Here is a 21,411-nt window from a genome sequence, read left to right on the forward strand (position 1 = left end):
CCTCAATTTTTCCACGTCTTTGTCACAGTAGAGTTACAGCCTTTTGTGTTTTGATATGAAACATATGTTTGAGAGGACTTAACTCTGTTATCTCTACCTCTTTGTTTTGTGTGTTTTTCAGGACAATCTTGGAGAAAATATAGCTGCAGGACACATGAGGCTGTGGAGAGAGGCAGAAGAGCACAAAAGAGGAGGGAGACTTTTGACTGACTTTTCAGTCTCTTGGGAAAAAAATGTTCGACAAATGAAATAAACTATCAATGTTTTCTGAGAATAAATTAATTAATAAATGAAGTTGATATGTGATATCTTAAAAATGAGAGGTTTTTTAATAGAAATAAAGGAATACATCTAAAACAGAAGTTGTCATGAATTCATTGTAACACTTTTATTTAGAACTATTTACAAAGTTGGTCGACATAGATGGGGTGCTGCAATGGAGCCCCAGGGCTGGGACTTTCTGGTTGGTGATCGGAACATCTTGCAGGGTGGTCTGCTGCTGAGAGAGTTTCGGGATGCAGCATCACTGTACATCAACAGGGTTTGCAGAGCTGGCTGTCGATGGATGCTGCGTGACCAAAGATTATTCTGCAGTGGAGAGGTCTAAGCAGGTTAAAGAGAAGATAATAGTCTGGTTCACTACTCCTCTCTGACTCACGTGACACGTTACTACGTGACAGGACATTCGCCGATGTAACGGCTGTAATTATCTAAAGGCTAGACTCGTCCAAATTCAGAGCCATTTACATTTCATGAAAATGGAACGTACCATTGTGGTGTGAATTACACACAGATATGGCATATTGGTGATGCTGTTTTATGATGCATTTGTGCCACACTCTATTCATTAATGAGGTGTGTGCACTGGCTCCTTGCTTAACACATACAGTGGTGGATAAAATTGTTGGTACCCCTCAGTTAAAGAAATAAATTCCACAATGCTCACTGAAATGACTTGAAACGTTCAAAAGTAACAATAAATTAAAATTTATTGAAAATTAAATAATCAAAATCAGCCATTACTTTTGACGTGTTGATTAACAGAATTATTTAAAAAAAAAACTAATGAAATAGGGTTGGACAAAAATTATGGTACCCATAATTTAATATTTTGTTGCACAACCTTTTGAGGCAATCACTGCAATTAAACAGTTTCTGTATTTGTCAATGAGCCTTCTGCACCTGTCAATAGGTACTTTGGCCCACTCCTCATGAGCAAACTGCTCCAGTTGTCTCAGGTTTGACGGGTGTCTTCTCCAAATGGCATGTTTCAGCTCCTTCCGCAGATGTTAAATGGGATTCAGATCTGGGCTAATAGAAAGCCACTTAAGAGTAGTCCAACGCTTTTCTCTTAGCCATACTTGGGTGTTTTTGGCTGTGTGTTTTGGATCGTTGTCCTGTTGGAAGACTCATGACCTGCGACTGAGACCAAGCTTTCTGACACTAGGCAGCACATTTTTATCCAGAATGCCTTGATAATCTGGAGACTTCATTTTACCTAGCACAACTTCAAGACACCCTGTGCCAGATGCAGACCTGCACAAGGGTTAACTGAAGGGTACCAACAATTTTATCCACCACTGTACAAATGCTGCATGCAAGCCGTGTGCAGGTAATACGTAAGTGCCCGTGGGATCCCGACACAAACTACACTGACTAATTTCCTCATTTCTATATGTTAGGCTGGGAGCATGGAGCACTCAACAAGCTTGCAATGATGCCTACGTCTCACCTACTTTACCCCTACCTCCCCTTGCGTGTTGCATAAGTGTTCACTATGACCTATCGTCTGCAACATGTCCATAGAAAATAATGTGCATGAACATTTTGACTCTCTAGAATCTTAAAATTTCATGAGGGCCACTTCTGTGCCCCATACAGGTTTGCCCATTTTTTGCCTGCAGACAGCCCATATCCACCCGCTGTGACTAAGACATTAGTCAGAACACAGCATTAACCAGAGTTTCCTGTTTTCCCTTCTTAAATGGTGTTAGATATGTGCCAGCAAAGAGGCAAATATCGGTGATTTGGTTTAAGCTTAAAGAGGTTAAAGGAACAAATGCGATTAGCCATGTTTTCTGCAATGTAATTACTGCAGCAGTTGATTGAACTCCTTCCACTTGCCTCTCTTGCCTCAAGAGTCTGTCTTTAAAGAAGTGCCAGGGAGTTCTTCATTCGCTGTACCTCTTGTTTCTCCACAGATATTGATGAGTGTGCAACGCAGATGCATTACTGTCAGGCCAACACGGTGTGCGTCAACCTTCCCGGCAGCCATCGATGTAACTGTTTGCCAGGTTTGACCAGAGTGGATGAATACTCCTGCACCGGTATGTCTGCCCACAATTTTGATGTTAACCAACAGTTGTGTTGCAGTGCTGGTTAGAGATAAACTCTTTAGAGTATTGGTTGCTTCAATGACTTATGCAGATTTTAATGTTTCTCTGGAATTCACTGAAGAGGCTTTCTTGAATTTCTCTAATTCCTCATCTTTACAGAGGTAGAACCATCCTCATTTCCAGAGAAAGGTCTTTGAAAATAATGGATGGATTAATTGGTTTATTCAATATCTGGAATTATCCGTTATGTCACTTTCTTTTATTTGTAAACTGTAAAACTTTGTGATGCTACATTCACCTGTAGCGTGTTTAAGAATGTGCTAAAAGCACATTCTTTAACACACGTTTAGCCCATGATGTTCACACTGGACAACCAGGGAGGGGCTTCTTATTATTTGCTATTTTGCACTAACTCTGCCCACAAAATCACCAGCTACCCCCTGCCCAATCTAGAGGACATCACCAGCTCTAGCTCCACGAGCAGAACCAAACATATCATCAAGGACTCCCAACATCCCAACCACCACCTGTTCCAACTGCTGCTGTCAGGCAGGCCGTACAGATCACACAAGGCACGCACCGATAGACTAAAGAACAGTTTTTTTCCCCAGAGCAGTCAATCTCCTAAACAAATTATGAACCGTCAAAAAATCTGTAACAACAAAATACCAATCATGTGCAATATTAGAAGTCTATAGTCTATAGTGCAATAATTGTTTTGTGCAATACATCTATGGTATGTATATATGTATATATCCATAGTTCCACAAATTCTTCTATTGTTTTTCTCTTTTATTCCATATAAATATGTATGTTACTTTAGTTATATTGCCCAATTGAATTTCCCCAATGTGGGATCAATAAAGAATATCTTATTTTTCTCATTTTCAAACAGCTGGAGAGCACGGGGATTTTCTTTGTCACAAGATTCCTGTGTAACAATGACAACAAAGGATTTCTGATTTCACTAATAAACAGGTCAGAAAAGGCTTGATGTGAATATCCAAATGAAAACAAAGAAACAGCTGAGACATGAGTGCTTTGGAAACGTTTTGATTTTGCTTTTATCAGCACATGAATCACACCTTTTTCTATCCTGCTGTGAGGTGGGAAAAGCATTCTCACAGAATGGTGGAGAACATATCTGTACACCTGTTCTTCCTCCTTATCACCTTGTCAGGTAGTAAAGCAAGCGAAACAATTTTGACTAAATTTACAGGCTAAGAGAAACTGAGATTGACAGTCATCTGCTTTTATCAAGCTCAATCACTGCCACAAAATGATGATTACTGACAGATGAACATAAAGTCAAGTGGTGTAGTCAAGCTGCTGCGAGTACATTAAGACACAGACACAGATAAGGACACAGATAAATGAAATTTCCCCATTGTGGGATTAATAAAGTAATCTATCTATCTATCTATCTATCTATCTATCTATCTATCTATCTATCTATCTATCTATCTATCTATCTATCTATCTATCTATCTATCTATCTATCTATCTATCTATCTATCTATCTATCTATCTATCTATCTATCTATCTATCTATCTATCTATCGAATTTGGAAGTACAACTGCACTAAAATCGTACTCATTTTGTATTTGTTAGACTGATGATCTTTTTGGTTGCACTCATTGCTTTCCCATTTCCTTGTTTGTTTTATGATTTGCAAATCTTTGGAGGGTTTGGTTATAATTCTAAAATCTAGTTTTCCCAATATTTTTTAATTATGAAGAATTCATGTATACTACTTTATGAGGCGCACCATCAATGAACGGTCTCATTTCGAAATTATGTCATATATAATGTACACTTAACTGTAAGGCGCATAAAGCAAGACAATAGAGTCAGAGATAGATAGAGGCGTAGACGTGGCAGACCCAGATGCTTAAACCCGGAAGTAAACTCTCGACCAGAAATAGTTTGCAAAGAGTCTTTAATTCTCCTGAGGCTTTACAGAGTCTCCAAGAGAGCGTAGCTTGAATAATTTTTGGATTAAGCTCTGACGTCCCAGGAGCGAGGTGGACCGTGGAACCTGAGGAGCGTGATGTGGGGAGCCAAGGACGGCGGAACCAACTGGAGGTGGAACAGGACGCCGAGGACGGCTCTGCCGCGGGAACCAGCGTGACCAGTGGGAGATGAACCTGAAGGTGAGCACAAGCGAGGTAAGTAACGTGACTTGACTTGGTTTGGAATATACTAAAAGGCCAGTAATAAGCACCGGAGTGAGTATAACAAACTGGCGCTGGATACTGGAGAGGAGAACCCTTAAGGCAGGCAGGAGATGAGGAGATGCAGGACAGCTGGTTCAAATCAGTAGAGCAGGAGCAGGAGTGCTGGGAGGGGGAGGTGGCTGACACAGGCACCGTGACAGTAACCCCCCCCTCAACGACCGCCTCCAGGCGGTCCGGGACGGCGATCCGGGTGGGCCCGGAAGAAGTCGTCCAGGAGGGAACGGTCAAGAACCAGGGAACGGTCCAGAACCAGGGAGCGGGAGATCCATGAGCGCTCCTCTGGACCGTAGCCCTCCTAGTCCACCAGGTACTGGAAGCCGCGACCCCGGCGGCGGACGTCCAGGATCCGACTAACGGTGAAGGCAGGAGCGCTGTCGATGACCCGGGCGGGTGGTGGGGAAGCGGACGGCGGGCAAAGTGGACTTTCCTGAAAGGGCTTGATGTTTGAGATATGGAACGAGGGGTGCACCTTTAAAGCCGCCGGGAGCCGCAGTCTGACACAGGTTGGGTTAATGATTCTCTCAATGGTATAAGGACCAATATAACGGGGCACCAGTTTACGAGAGGTAGATTGTAGGGGTATATTCTTGGAGGAAAGCCAGACTTTTTGACCAGGTTGGTAGTCGGGACCCGCTCTCCTGCGACGGTTGGCGATCCGGCAGTTACTGTCCCGTGTGCGCAGGAGAGCAGCCTTGGCTTGGCGCCAAACGCGTTGGAGGTGGTGTTGCACAGACGGGACGGCTAAATCTAGTTCATGAGAGGGGAACAGAGGGGGAGAATAACCGAGAGAGGCTTCGAATGGCGACATACCGGTGGCAGCGGAGGGATGGTTGTTATGTGCGTACTCAATCCAAACGAGGAACTTGGACCACCTGGAAGGGTTCTGGGCCGCCAGACAATGGAGTGCGGCCTCCAACTCCTGATTTGCTCGTTCAGCTTGGCCATTACACTGGGGGTGGTGTCCCGAGGTCAGGCTTACGGTGGCGCCAAGAGCAGAGCAAAAAGAACGCCAGACCTGGGACACAAACTGGGGACCACGGTTTGAAACAATGTCTTTTGGTATCCCGTGATGCCTGAAGACCTGGTGAACTAGAACGTCAGCCATTTCGGTGGCCGTAGGAAGTTTAGGTAGGGGAATGAACTGACCGGCTTTGGAAAAACGATGGATTATGGTGAGAATAACTGTATTACCTTGGGAAGGCGGTAACCCAGTGACGAAGTCTAATGCGAGGTGGGACCAAGGGCGCTCAGCGATGGGCAGAGGGTGGAGGAGGCCGGTGGGAGGTGAATTGGAGGACTTGGATCTGGCACACACCGTACAGGTGGCGACGAACTCCCTGGTATCCTGCTCCATGGAAGGCCAGAAAAACCTGCGTTTCATGAGATTAAGAGTCCTTTGGACACCCCCATGGGAGGATAGCCGGGACGTGTGCCCCCACACCAGGACATCTGAACGGAGTGAGGAGGGAACTTACGGAGTATTAGCGGGGGGAGGAGGATGGTCGGGTTCTTCGCCTTGGGCCTGCTGGACACGAGTTTCAATATCCCAGGTAAGGTTACCAATGACACATGTAGGGGGTATGATGGGAACCGCCTCATGATGATCGTGGGTGCTGAATATGCGCGAGAGGGCATCTGGTTTTATATTGCGACTACCGGGACGATATGTGATGGTGAAAGTGAAGCGATCAAAGAAAAGACACCAACGGGCCTGACGAGAATTAAGGCGTATAGCTGTACGGAGATAAGCAAGGTTTCTATGGTCGGTCCATACAATGAAGGGATGCTCAGCCCCCTCAAGCCAATGACGCCACTCTTCTAGCGTGAGCTTAATGGCAAGGAGTTCGCGGTTGCCCACGTCATAATTTTGTTCCGCGGGGGACAGCTTACGCGAGAAGAAGGCGCATGGCTTGAGTTTGCCTGTGGTGTCTTCACGTTGGGAAAGGACGGCTCCGACCCCAGAATCTGAAGCGTCAACCTCTACGATAAATTGACATCGCGGGTCGGGTTGTATATGAATAGGATCGGTGACGAACATTCTCTTTAGGGTTTCAAAGGCGTTTTGAGCCTCTGGGCTCCAAATGAACGGTTGATTGATGGACGTGAGTTTGGTGAGGGGGGCGGCGAGACTGCTATAGTTCCGAATGAACCTTCGATAAAAATTAGCGAAACCAAGAAAAGGTGGCAGTTGTTTACGTGAGCTGGGAGTCTCCCAGTTAGCGACTGCGGAGACTTTTGCCGGATCAGGACGGATGTTGCCGGCTTCAATAATAAAACCGAGAAAGGAAACGGTGGAGACATGGAATTCACACTTCTCGGCTTTAAAAAAAAGTTGGTTCTCTAGGAGACGTTCGAGAACTTGGCGTACATGGAAGGTGTGGAGTTCAGGATTGGGTGAATAAATGAGAATGTCGTCGAGATTGACAAAAACAAATCTATTAAGAAAGTCACGGAGGACGTCATTGACTAGGTGTTGGAAGACTGCTGGGGCGTTAGTGAGCCCAAAGGGCATCAAATACTCAAAATGCCCAAGCGGGGTGTTAAACGCAGTTTTCCATTCGTCCCCCTCCTTCATGCGAACCAGGTGATACGCGTTTTGGAGTTCTAATTTCGAAAACACACGCGCTTCTTGAACAGAGTCTAAGGCGGAGCTGATGAGTGGCAGGGGAATATTTGTTTTTAACAGTGATTTGGTTTAACTCACGGTAGTCGATGCAAGGGCGCAGGGTCTTGTCCTTCTTCTGGACAAAGAAAAACCCCGCCCCGACGGGAGAGGATGAGGGGTGAATATGACCTGAGGCGAGAGACTCATGAATGTATTTCTCCATCGGGAGCTTTTCTGGACCGGACAGATTAAATAAACGGCCCTTGGGAAGGGTGGCGCCGTTTAGTAGCTCGATGGAGCAGTCGTAAGGTCGGTGAGCGGGTAAGGCACCCGCCTTACTTTTGCCAAAAACAGCCTTGAGGTCGTGATAAGAAGGGGGTACCTTGGAGAGGTCGATTTCTTCTGGAGTGGAATAATGATCAGGGGGAACCGCGGGGACGGCGGAGCGGAGGCAGTTGGCGAGAAACTGAGTGCTCCAGTTGGTGATGTGATGGTTCACCAAGTCGAACTGAGGGTTGTGTCGGCGTAGCCATGGAAATCCTAGAATGACAGGAGACTGAAGAGATTGCGTAATATAGAATTGGGTGACTTCATGGTGATTGCCGGAGGTGATGAGATGTACAGGCTTGGTGCGGTGGGTGATGCGCATGAGTAGCTGGCCACCCAGGCCTGCCGCTTTGACAGGGTGATCCAGCGGTTCAATGGGGAGACTGAGCTTGGACACCAGTAGACAGTCAATAAAACTCTGTTCAGCTCCAGAGCCAATGAGAGCTCGACATTCATGAGTGTGAGATTGATGACTTAATTTGACAGGTACATAAAGGAAATGACTTTCCTGATTAGCAGTAGGTGAAGCCTCCTGCGGCCTGTCTTCTAATGGGGGGCTCTCGAGTTTAAACGCAGCGTGCATTGTTGTACATGGTGAACAGATTGACCACAAAAAAAACAGGTACCCTCCTCCAGGAGTGAGCTGGAAAAGACCGATCTGCATCGGTTCCTCCAAGGAGCGGCTGATGTTTTCTCTTGGGGGGAAGGAAGATGGTTCTGACCTGGGAAGCTGAGGGGCAGAGTTAGTGGTGGTCTTCTTTTCAGAACGATTACGTTCAACCTGCCGTTCCCGAAGCCGCACATCCGAACGTAGGGCCGCAGTGACCAGCTCCTCGAAGGTGCGAGCCTCGGGCTGTGAACATAGATGATCTTTGATTTCGTCGTTCAATGACTGGTAAAAAATCCCTTTAAGGGCGATGTCCGGCCAACCAGCCTCTACCGCTAGGATACGAAAGTCAATGAGGTGATCACTTACAGATTGACTGCGTTGTTTTAACCCCAGAAGGCGGCGAGTAGCCTCCTCTGCTTTGCGGGGTTGCGGGATCAACGTGGAGTGAGGCGTGGGCGCCGAGGACGGCGGGACCAGCGTGGAACGTGGAGAGGAGCTCTGCCGCGGGAACCAGCGTGACCAGTGGGAGATGAACCTGAAGGTGAGCACAAGCGAGGTAAGTAACGTGACTTGTCTTTCTCAGGGACGGGAGCGCGCAGTTCCAGGGACGGCAGTTCGCAGGTTCCGGCTGGTAAAAACTCTGTGAAATAATAGATAATAGTAAATTGATAGTGGTGCAGATTTTTTTTTCTCCAAGCACCGCTACTACTGCAGTGCTGCTGTAATGGCATCTGAGGTGGACCTGTGGGGGGGAGTGTAGTGTGTTTGGGATGCTGCTCTGAATGTGGGTCAGCACCTCTCTCTTTAAAAGCACTTCATAATGATTGGAGTGAGTGCTACTGGTCTGTAGTCATTTGGGAGGGCTCTTTTTGGGGAGGAGGACAATGGTAGTAGTCTTGAAGCAGGTGGGGACGGTTCTCTGTCTGAGGGAGAGGTTGAATATGGAGGTGAGAATGTCTGTCAGCTTGTTAGCACATGCTCTGAGTGCTCGTCCAGGAATGTTGCTTCCCTCTGTACTGCCTCTGCTGTGATGGCCTTTCTCAAGCCGTACTTCGCAGCTTTGTACTTAGTCTTACTGCTAGATTTAAATGCAGTGGAGCGATTTTGATTTGATTTGAAATGGTTTATTTCAAGCAATTAAGTACAAATAATACACAACAGCAATATAATAATCAGTTATACATTCATACAGTAACTAATCAAACTTAGGATAATTATACATATTAATAAATATTGCTTGAAAGGGAGTGGAAGGAAGCGAACTTATATAATCCCACCCCGTTATACTGTAACCATTTTATTACATGATTTATCAATATCCGGTTCCCAGTTTTTATCAGACAGAATTAAAAATCATAAGATATCGATAAAGCACATGACAAAGATGAATTACTTAAGTATTACGTCAAAAATAACTATTTTAGAAATCAACATGGCAAATGCAGACCAGTCATCTGAAATATATGCAGATTATGTTACTTATAAAAGCCATTCATATGAATAAAACATAATACTATATCAGTAAAGTAGACAACACTGTTTCAGCAATTTACATAGCAAAATTTCATCAAGTATCAAAAGTTAAAAACATGTGCAAAATTATGCTACATTAGGAAAGATTTTTGAATCAATTTATCAATTTTTTGGAGAAAGTGAAGTAATATCATTAAAAGTCAATCAATTTAACAATTTTCAATAAGTGATTAATCATTTGTTTTACTTTTTTTAATATTTTTTTGTATTTTTATTTTCTTTTTTTTTTTTTTTATAATAAAGTAATGCTGTAGGGGAAAAGTAAAAAAAGGGTCCATAACTGGCGATTGTCCCTGACTGATAACACCTGATCTTCTGGGTTCAAAACAGAGTTAATAGTTCTCTTTGATGTTATGACTGCAGACATTAGATTCAGGTCCATATCCTTCTTCAGCTGATATCAGCGACGGTGAAAGTTGAGGTCAAGTTGTCTGCAGGTCAGAACTCTGCTGTTATTCAGGTTACGTCAGTCATACAGAAAAAGTGAGGAATCCAGGTGTCATATTTCTTGAAATTATTTGGCTCTTTGGTTTATTATTCCATGTTGTTTCAGACGACCGTGATCAAACACTTCTCAAAGTCCTTCATGGTGTTCACAACCAGAACCTTGGATCGGTCCTCTGGACCGAGCGGTTTGACGTAAATCCTGCAGCCTTTAACCCAAGTGTTCTCAATCTGCTTACGCTTCCTGAGAAGCCGTGCATGTTTTGAGATTTCAGCATTCCTTCTGGTCAGATGGTCGTTCAGATAAGCAGCAGATCCCTTCAGATTCTTCCTTTGATTCATCAAAGCTAGCTTGTGTTTGTGATTCACAAACCTGATGAGGATCGCTGGTTTATCCGTCTCCTTTCTCCTGGGGAGCAGGTGGCAGGTCTCGATGGTATTGAGATCCAGGGAAATCCCTTTAGATGTGAGAAATGAATAAATTTGCTGCTCCAAAGACTCTGCCCCGATCACCGTATTAGCAATGCTAGCTACGCTAGCGCTAGCATTAGCAGTGCTTGCTCCTGCATTCAGTTTCGCTTGAGGCTTGATGATCGGTACTCCAGTGAGAATGACTTATTCATCCTTACTTGCTGTTCCACATCGTCCAGTCTTTTCTCCAGAATCTCGACTCGGTTTTCTCGCTGCTCGTTTTGAGCCCGAAATCTTCGGAACTCTTCCATCATTTCCCAAAGTGGCGTTAGCTTAGCCGACACTTGTTCCATAAAACTTTTCAGCGTTTCTTGAATAATGTCAAGAGTCTTTTTGAGGTCTTCGTATTCCTGGGGTTTCTTCGGGGGCATGGTCAGCTCTCTTTTTTGGGGAAAATCAACCTTTTAAGTAGTTCGAAGATAGTTGTATTCGCAGAGAGGCACGCCACGCGCCCTGCCCGTAACCCGGACCGGCGATCATGCAGCATGTGGCACACATGACTGTTTATCTAGGGCTTCTGGTTAGGAAACTTCCTGACTTGGAGGGTGGCCACGATGTTCTCCACACAAGTGCTGATGTATCCAGTCACATAGTCAGCATAATCCTGTATGCTGACAGAAGAGTCCTCCAGAGTGGCTGCAGCTTTAACCCTTGTGCTATCCTAGGCACTTTAACGTTGGGAGTTGGGTCATCTAGACCCAGTGACAGACAGTGCGCTGAACCTTTTTTCTTCAATGATTTGTGAACCTCACTGGTGTCCATGGATTACATGAAATCTTTCCACCTTTGTCCACCTTTGTCATGGAACACATCAATGTAAGTGTGGGGTTATAGGATAGCACAAGGGTTAAACAGAACTAATAGGCACAGGTACAATGCACAGGAGGGTTGGGGGTGTTGAAACATGAACAACTGTTACAACGGGTACTTAACTCTGTAAGAAGCTGCTTGCAAAGGTGCATTAGGGTCACTTCAGTTTCACGCAAGCTTTGAGTTTTACTGCATTAGACTGATTAGCTGATCTGAGCCTCGACTGGGCTTCTAAGGGTAGGTGGATCTGAAGAAAAAAAGTGCTTTATCAGGAGTATAAATGTAAGAAGTCCCACTCCAATCATTTTCTAATATATTTTCAAAGTGTTCTCAGTGCTCTTTTAATTATGATTATGCAGTTTTTAACCAAAATACAAAACGCTGTGTCCTCTTCTTCTAGGACATAGTGGCAGAAGTTCACCACAGAGTTGTGGGCGGGACTGTTGGGTTGGACCCCCCACCTCCCCCCCCTCCCTTTGATTTTACTTAGAGCAGGGATCTTCTGGTATTTTCTATGTTACAAATAAGCTATTTTTTTATTTGCTCCTGATTCACAACAATTTGATTAAAGAAATACTCAGGAATGCATTTTTAGCCTAATTTCTTAATATATGTAAAGAAAGATCAAAAAGAATGCCACAAGAACATGTTAAAACCACCACAAACACAATTTTCATTAGAGTGGATCTTTAAAGAAAGGACAGAGTCAAAAAATGTAACAGCAACCAAGTGTCCCAAAGTACCCTGACACAGCCAGCTCCTATTATCTTGGGATGTTATAAGAGGAACTAACAGGGATGACTAATGATATGGATTCCTTTCCTCTTTTGTATTTTGACCCTTTCTTTGTTGCTCTTTGTCTTTGTTGGTTGCGACTCAGACTTAAACCCAACCATTTCCATTTGTGCAAGGACATTTTAGTCATGACAGGCTGAAATAAGGAGAAAATGTAAAGGTCACTGCTGAAAGCCTTTTGTGTGGTTCTGAATAGCTCCACTTGTTTGTTATTATCTTTCTGCTGCAGGTATAATGCCTGCTTCTTATTAGACATCAATGAAGCATTTGACTTTAGAAATTTTTAAAATGTATTACAATTACCTATTCTTAACATAACTACCTTAGCTGCAACTTCTTTCGATTATTAATTGCAGTGGTGGGAATCTTAAGCCACCTCACGATTCGCTTACGAATCAGGAAGCAACATTTCAATAATGAAACTATTATCAATGGATCTTGATTTTGTGCATTTTTAAAAAAATCTTTTCTCTTCACCACAAGACAGGGGACTAATATGATAATACTGAATAAACCCCTTTTGTAAATGAGGCCAAACTTTATTAATTTCAAACATGTCTGAAAATCTTTGGTGTTGGACCGGACGGAAAAGGAAAGAGGGGAAGAAGAGAGAGGGACGTTAGAGAGAGGGGGGGTAGGGGGTGATAATAGGAGGGGAAGGGGGATAAGACCATGAAGCAGCATAAAGCAACAAGTTTACTGGTTGTTAATCATTATGGTAAGGTTTAAATGTAAAAAAAAAACAAAAAAGAAGTAGATCAGTAGATCAGTAGATCAGCTTTAAGCCTTTTACATCGGAGCTTTAACTCCAGTGTTGACATTCTTTCGACTACCATAACTCCTCAACTGCTTACGCAATTATAGTATTTTCAGCTGATTTTGAAGTGGACAAAAGCATCTTTGTAACGGTTTACAGTAGTAAAGTATTTACACAATGAATGTCCACTATTTTCCTTTTGTAGTCCAACTTGGCCTTCCTGATTCCTCTCCTCAGGTTGGCTCTAGCAGTCCTGAACAGTTCTTCGTTCCCTGACCTAAAGGCAGTGTCAAAGCTTTTTAGGAGTAGCTTGACCTCTCTGGTCCTCCAGGGTTTTCGGTTGGGGAAGTCCCAGATGCGTTACACTTCCATAACAGTCACCATGCAAAATGTGATGTATTCCATCACGGCCTCTGTGAATACTATCAGGTCCTGGTGTTCAAAAATACTCCAGTCAGTGTGTTCAAAGCAGTCCTGGAGCTGGAAGAGCGCATCCTCAGGCAAGTTGTGATGGTCTTGACGAGTTAGGCTGTGCTCTTTCTCAGAGGTGTGTAAGCAGGCGGCGGATGGATATAACTTAAATCTCATTTCTACGACATACATTTATTGTGTAGCTAGAAAGCTTTCTTGTTATTTTCTGACTGTTCAAAAGCTTTCAATTCTAAAAAAAAAAAAGGTGGTATATTAGTGTAAGCATTGTTCTCCTAAACAAGGATTAATAGAATTCTACTTTCTGCTCCATGGAAATGTAATATTAAGAAGACAGTCACTAAAAAAGGTTCACAACTTTTTTAGAATGTTACTCAACTCTAAGACAACCATGATGAATTCAATACAATTTTATTTATATAGCCCAATATTACAAAAATAGTAAAGTAAACTGGGCATCCCTGCCCAGTTTAGACCTTCCTTCGCAGTAAGGAGAAACTCCAAAAAAAAAAAATCCGACGTAACCTAAGAGGTGACCACATGAAAGAGGGATCCTTCCCAGGAAAGACAGGTGATGTACCAGAACTCTTAGAGAAGAATTAGCTTATCTAACTACAACTACAGGTTTAAACAATGCAGCAGATAGGCTTCATCCAGATGAGTTGGGGGACGAATATATTTATAAAGAATGGGTAAACAATTCTGACAACTCATTTTGGTTGTCATCAGATTAATAAATCACTTAAGTTTCCATAATTTGACCATGATTATTGTACTTTTGCAATAACATTAAGATGGGAACAATAATTTCTGCATTTACTGCAGCCCTTTTAAGAAGACTGAGTATAACTGGTTTTCTTATAGCAGGGGTCAGCAATGTTTCTGACATGAAATGACATTTCAAAATGTTCTCCTTAACAGCTGTGCCATCAGCAATTATAATGTGAACTACAAAACAATGAAATACAAAAACATTTCAAATATATCTGACATTCTTTTGATTCACAGACAGCAGGTCAAAGCTTTTTTAAACACATTTTGGCATAAACTCAAAAAAGTGCTTTAATAACAATAGTACACAAGGAAAAAAGCCAAAGTTGAAATAATATTGCAACTATGTTTGTTTGAAGCCAAAAGTACTGCATTTGTTGTATGTCATACCTACAGCAATAGGATTGGATATGTCAGAACAAAATACCATCAATATATATTAGAACATTATAAGCAATAACATCAAAATAAATGAAGCAAATGCTTTTGGCTTATTCATCTTTTGTTACATTACGAGACAGAGCCTGAGTAACTTCATGTGCAGTGTGACAAAAAAATATTTAGTCAGCCACCAATTGTGCGAGTTCCCCCTCTTAAAAAGATGACAAAAGGCCTGTAATTTTCATCGTAGGTATACCTCAACTATGAGAGACAAAATGAAGAAAGAATTTCAGAAATTCACATTATCTGATTTTTAAAGAATTTATTAATAAATTAGGGTGGAAAATAAGTATTCGGCCAAAAACAAAAGTTCAACTCTATACTTTGTTACATACCCTTTCTTTGCAATGACACCAGTCAAACACGTTCTGTAATTCTTCACAAGGTTTTCACAAACTGTTGTTTTGGCCCATTCCTTCATGCAGATCTCCTCTAGAGCAGTGATGTTTTGAGGCTGTCGCTGGGCAACACAGATTTCAACTCCCTTCAAAGATTTTCAATGTGGTTGAGATCTGAAGACTATAGCTAGGCCACTCCAAGACCTTGAAATGCTTTTTACGAAGCCACTTTGTGCAAAGTATGAACCTGGTTCAAGACATAACCTGGCTTCGTTAGAATAGTGTGAAGAATGACACGTAACGATTTGGCAATGTATCACAATAGTTCATTTGGCGATACTTACATCGATTCAAAATGCTGTCAGGACGATATTTATGTAATTATTTATGAGCGTCCTTCAGTGTCTGACTCTTCTTTTCCACTTTAACCTCCGACCGCTAGTTGGCGGTAGAGCACACGGAGCCTCTTTGAGCAGCTCTACACTACAGAAAACAACAGCTTTTTTCGTTTTTTAAGACATGAACTACTTAATTTTTACTTGGGATGGGAACCGAACCGAAAGTCTGTGCTCCCAGTTGCGTATAAAAACGCAGATTGCAGTGAGTGATGCACTGCAGCTGCACAGTGGCTAATAGGCTAATGCACTTAGCATCAACCAAAATGCTATCGGCAAAGCGGGCCAAAGTTCTGCAGAACCTCCAAGCATTTGATTCTAGTTTAGCGACCCGACTGATCAGACTGATGTGTGCAATGCACTAAAAAAAGGCTGACATTGTGGGGGTTACTGTTACTACCGGTAGTTTACTTCCGCGTGTGAGAAAACGTGGCTGCAGCGGTGCAGTGCAGACTTATATGTAAACAAAGTATCTTAGCCACATTAAAGCGTCCCCCTTCATCCTGTCATGCTGCCTCATCATCACACTTTGTTTCTGGAAAGGATTAGTGCCCCCCCCCCCCCCCCCCCCCCTATTTTTGAGGTACCATTCTGGCTCTTGAACTGTTTAAAAGTACTGGAGAAGCTACATTGAGCAATATTGAAAATAAACAGCACTTTATTAACTTAATCATACTTTTAACACCTTATTGGTTGAGGCACATTTATTCGATTTTTTTTTCTTATACTGAAATATCATTTGTTGTGAAAATCAGACTGTTCCCTTTCTATATTTTAGGATACCAAAATAAAATCACTATGAATTTTGTTGGGTAAGAGCAACTTATATATAAAATACAGTTGCAGTGCCTAACATTGTTAATTAAACTGAATTTGACAATTTTATTACAATGGAAGATGTATTGAAATTCAGGTAGAGTCTTTTCTAAGTCATTCTTTTTTTAAAAAAGAAAGAAAATGTGTTTTGGTACAATATCGGGATATTTATCGTATAATGGGGCATGTATCGGAATCCGTATACACACCCCTAATGACACTCACAAAAAAGTTACAACAAATGTGGTCTATGCCACTGCTCAAAGTGAGATTTGAAAAAAATGGTTACGCCTTTATCTATCATATATGAAATTAAGCCACTCTTTATAAAACACAAAAAACTACTTTAAGGCCTTCATATTCATTTTTGTATTCCCTTACAATGAGTTGAGCCTGTGTCTTTCTACATCTGCTGTTTATCCACAGTGCTGCGCTGCTGCAAGTCTACCAAATTACCCCCTTTATTTTTAGGTTTATTTTTAAGTTATAAATTTTGGTTGTTCTCTATCTGCTACCATGCCAGTGTTGAGGGGTTCTAGATGCCGCTGCTGCTGTGGCGGGGGTCTAGGTGTGGGGATGGATGGGCACTCTCCCTCCTTCTTTTTACATTCCATCATCCACTTTAGAAGAACATAAACACACACTCGAGCACAGGTTACCTTTGCACAAATAGTTTGCGTGATTGAATGAAATATTTCACACTAGTTGGTTTGAATGCATAAATATGCATGTGCAAACATTATTTGTTTTGTGTACATGTTGACATGTAAACATTTTTGGAGCCAACAGGTATGGTTTTAACATTTGAGTATGTGTAGTCAGGCCCCACCCTTCTACATTTGTGTTACATCTGAACCATAATGATTATAAACATCCAGCACTCTCCTACCCCCCCTCCCCCCCAACATCCCTCTCTCTTCTTCCCTCCTTTCCTTTTCCGTCCGGTCCAACACAAAAGATTTTAAAATATGATAAAAATGAATAAAGTTTGGGTTTATTCAGACATACTTCTGGCTTGTCAGAAGATTCATAACACCCTGTTGTAAAAGTAAAATATGTCCAACACAAGAGGCCTTCTACTCTCAACTGCTTGCTCAGCTGTTGGACAGGGGGAGTTCAAAAAATAGTTAAAAATTTGCAACATTTAAAGTCATGAATTTAAAACTTTAGAACACTTTACTAAATTAAAGTGTTTTTGAAACAATTTATGACTTTTTTCACCTAAATGTGAATAAAGTCATAAATTTAGCTTATGACTTTTAAAGTCGTAAATTTACGACTTCAAAGTCGTAAATTAAAAAAAATAATGTTTGTAAACTGGCACTAATACTCCGTTGTAAGGAGCAGATAAGGCTGTTTAGTTTTTATTCCAATTTAAGCTATGAAGACCAGCTTCAGTTCCAAACATTCAAAATGTTTTGAAATTAAAATATACTATTTTCTGGTTCATCCAGAAATATGTGTATTCATTTTCTCCCATGATTATCTCTATTGATAATGCTTATTTTTTTTTCTAAACTTTTCCGAAAGCTGCTTGCATCTTTACTATTGCTACTTTTCAGGCAAATCATCATAGAAGACATAATTATCATCCTGGCATCCGAGAAAATAAGTATGTCTGACTTCAGCTTTACTAAAATGCCTGACATTATAACAGAATTTATCATAAAAAAAAGCCGCCAACACCCCAATGACGCCACACAATTCCCAAAGTCTGACTATTGCTTTGAGCTTTTTTTGCATTTATTATCTGCCAGCAAATTGCCACATGGACTTAAGCCCTGGTCCTACAGCAAATTCATCACCAAGAAAATTGAAGGGAGATTTTAATTTAAAAAAATGAAAAGCTAATGACTGTGTTCAAAATGCTTTCATCTCGGGACCATAGATGTGCATTTAATATTGCTTTGACTTTCCAGGTGCATGGTGGTTAAGGTTTCCTGTAGTTCTGAATAATAGACCTGTTATTTGGGAAAGGACTGTCACAGCCTAACATTATTCAGCCTGATTTATTTAGGTGAGATTACACAAACAAATGTGATGTTATATTGGTTGCCCTGACTAAAAGAGAACTGTCAGAGTTTTTGCTAAGGGTGTAACAAATAATCGAGTTAATTGATGAAGGGATTTATATTCATATGATCTAATCAAATCAATCTGGCTGAGGCAAGTTGTTAGTTAAATTGACTTGTACTATTATAAAATCATTTCAAAATGAAATAAATTGATTAAATTAGAAAATAACTTTTGGATCGAGTTAAAGTTGTTTTTACTATACCGTAAAAACCTACCCAGTTTTTTTGCTAAAGAAGTCTTGGATCCACTTGAGGTCAGTGAATCTGATCCAATCTGATGGTTCAAAATGAACTAATAACAACGGTGAATGAGATCAGCAACAACAAATTATGATAAGAATCAAAACGTTAAAATGAATCGTTGCACCCCAAGTTTTCACAGGCTGTTTTTATATCAATTTATTTACAGGGGTTATCTCTTTACTCAGGTTCATTATACTGATCGATACTCAGCTTATCTTCTTAATCCTCCCGTCTGTCTTTCTTAGATTTTATATTTACTGTTGTCACTGTTTGGAGGATGAATCAAGAAGCTGCCATTTTGCTTCATGCATCATTCACCTAATGAAGACCCTAGATAGACTGATCCTGAATCACCTCCAGCCCCTAGTGAGGTCAGTGCTTGACCCCCTGCAGTTTGCATATCAACCTGTCATCGGAGCGGATGATGCTGTCATCTACTTGATGCACAGAACTCTGCTACACCTCGAGGAATCTGGAAGCACTGTCAGAATCATGTTCTTCGACTTCTCCAGCGCCTTCAATACCATTCAACCATCACTGCTGAGGGGAAAGCTGGAAGCTGCGGGGGTTGACAACCAGCTGACCTCGTGGATTGTTGACTACCTCACCAACAGACCACAGTTCGTGAGGCTCCAGGACTGTGTGTCTGCCCAGGTGGTCTGCAGCACGGGGGCACCACAAGGGACAGTGCTCTCTCCTTTTCTCTTCACCCTCTACACATCTGACTTCCACCATGACTCAAACAGCTGCCATATCCAGAAGTTCTCCGATGACACAGCCATCGTTGGACGCGTGTCAGTGGGAAACGATCTGGAATACAAGAAGGTGATCAAGGACTTTGTGGACTGGTGTGAACTCAATCACCTTCACATCAATGCCACCAAAACGAAAGAGATGGTAGTCGACTTCCGGAAAAAGGCTTCTCAGCTTCCCCCCGTAGTCATTCAGGGACTGGACATCGAGAGGGTGGATGTGTACAAATATCTTGGTGTTCACATCAACAATAAACTGGACTGGTCAGACAACACAAAGGTCCTGCACAAGAAGGGCCAGAGTCGCCGCCACCTCCTGAGGAAACTGAGGTCCTTTGGTGTGTGCAGGCCACTACTCAAGACCTTCTATGAGAATGTCGTTGCATCAGCAACTTTCTATGCTGTGATCTGCTGGTGTGGAGGCATTAGTGAAAGGGACTAAAAGAAACTGGACAAGCTGGTCAAGAGATCTAGCTCTGTCCTGGGCTGTCCCCTGGACTCAGTAGACTCTGTAGGTGAGAGGAGGATGCTGACCAAGCTGTCCAGCATCCGGAACAACCCCTCCCAACCCCTGTATGCGACGGTGAGGACTATGAGGAGCTCATTCAGCCAGAGACTGTTGCACCCACAGTGCAAAAAAGAGCGTTACCGGAGGTCCTTCATCCCAACAGTAATCAGACTATACAATAACACGGTCTAGGACTGATGAAAACCGCTACTGCTATTTATTGCCTTATTTAATCCATTATTTATACTGTACTTTTACTTCCACATTGTATTATTTTTATTCTTACTCATTGCTACTTTGTTTTCCGCACTTTCCAACTGCTATTTTTTCTTGTTTTTGGCTGCTGTGACAACCCAATTTCAAGTCCTATCTATCTATCTATCTATCTATCTATCTATCTATCTATCTATCTATCTATCTATCTATCTATCTATCTATCTATCTATCTATCTATCTATCTATCTATCTATCTATCTATCTATCTATCTATCTATCTATCTATCTATCTATCTATCTATCTATCTATCTATCTATTCACTACAAATAATATTTTAAATTCCTATCACTGGAAAGTCTGCATCGCCTTGAGATGTATTACCAGTTTAATGAAAATGCAATTAAGTTAAGTTCCAATTATACATGTACAGATTGTGGAAATCAGGTGTGACGAGTGTGGCAACCTGTCCGTGGAAATCGACTGTTCAGAAATGAAGGGTTTGCTGTCAAACTGGTCTGGCACCAGAGAGGTTAATAATCCCATCAAGCACAGTTTTGAAAGAGCGGGAAATATTTCTGATAAGTTTTCCTCCCTATCTATTCGTAATTGCATCTAAGAAGCTGGTGTTTTATTAGCTTCCCAATGAAGGTTTGATGTAGGGAGTGTGTCTTCCATGCCGTCATTAAAACTGCACATCTGTCCACGGTGATGTGCGTGTTCTCTTTATGCTGCTACTCTGTAAGCCTTGTCTCTCCTTTGATGCATTGTTTGCCTGCTTGCTTGGCTGAATACAAATTGAGATTAGTAGAAAAACAATGCTCTGCAGCTAATTCTGGTATAGATTTACTGACAGAAAATATTAGAGGAACATGCTTTCTCTAATGTGAGTTGCTGCCTAAGCAGCTTCATTGCCCTGAGCTGTATATTGTATTGAGTGTTAATTTTAATATGCTCCAGATGGAAGGTACAAACTGGGAGGTGAGGATTCGATAAAGCAAAGGCTGCTGATTGAAAGTGTTTGCCCAGCTATAAGTGAATAGATTTGCAACATAATGACAACCACTAGTTTTTTAGTGCAAGGTCATTACTACTTCATGTTAATGACATCATATGAGGAGTCCCCCGTACTCAGCTGCTGTACAAATTTCTCGCCGGGTAACATCTTATGTGCATTCTTGACTTGTTTTATGAAGAGACGACTTGGTACTTTCACGTGTGGTGAACAGTTTTGATCATAGGCTTGCCAGGAGTCAGCACAAAGGCAGAAAAAGGGGTTGGATGCTCCCATTTGTAAAACCTCTCCCGGGGTGAAAATGCTTTCATCTGCCTAATTCAGAATTTTAATAAGAAAATGTCTGAAGCTACCTTCACATGTTCCCTCGGCAACACTCTATGTATAAAACGCACATCCATTAAACATCCGCTGCAAGTTAAACTAGATTAAATTTGACCAATCAGGGACCCAGGGTGGATACAGCTGAGCCTATCCATTCATCTTTC

The 21,411-nt window shown here is 42.0% G+C and overlaps 1 protein-coding gene across 7 annotated transcripts in view; it reads left to right on the top strand.

Moving 5' to 3' along the window:
- The window catches only part of LOC101158260 (protein kinase C-binding protein NELL1), a 603,730-nt gene that overhangs the window by 324,191 nt on the left and 258,128 nt on the right, over positions 1–21,411 (top strand). For all 7 annotated transcript variants that reach the window (XM_023952325.2, XM_078944996.1, XM_078944997.1 and 4 more), the window contains exon 13: positions 2,202–2,327. In XM_023952325.2, the coding sequence (XP_023808093.1) occupies positions 2,202–2,327 (126 nt within the window). The remainder of the gene's footprint in view (positions 1–2,201; positions 2,328–21,411) is intronic.

The sequence above is a fragment of the Oryzias latipes genome, chromosome 3 (genome assembly GCF_053564925.1).
Source record: "Oryzias latipes strain Hd-rR chromosome 3, Olatipes_Hd-rR_3.1".
NCBI lineage: Eukaryota > Metazoa > Chordata > Actinopteri > Beloniformes > Adrianichthyidae > Oryzias > Oryzias latipes.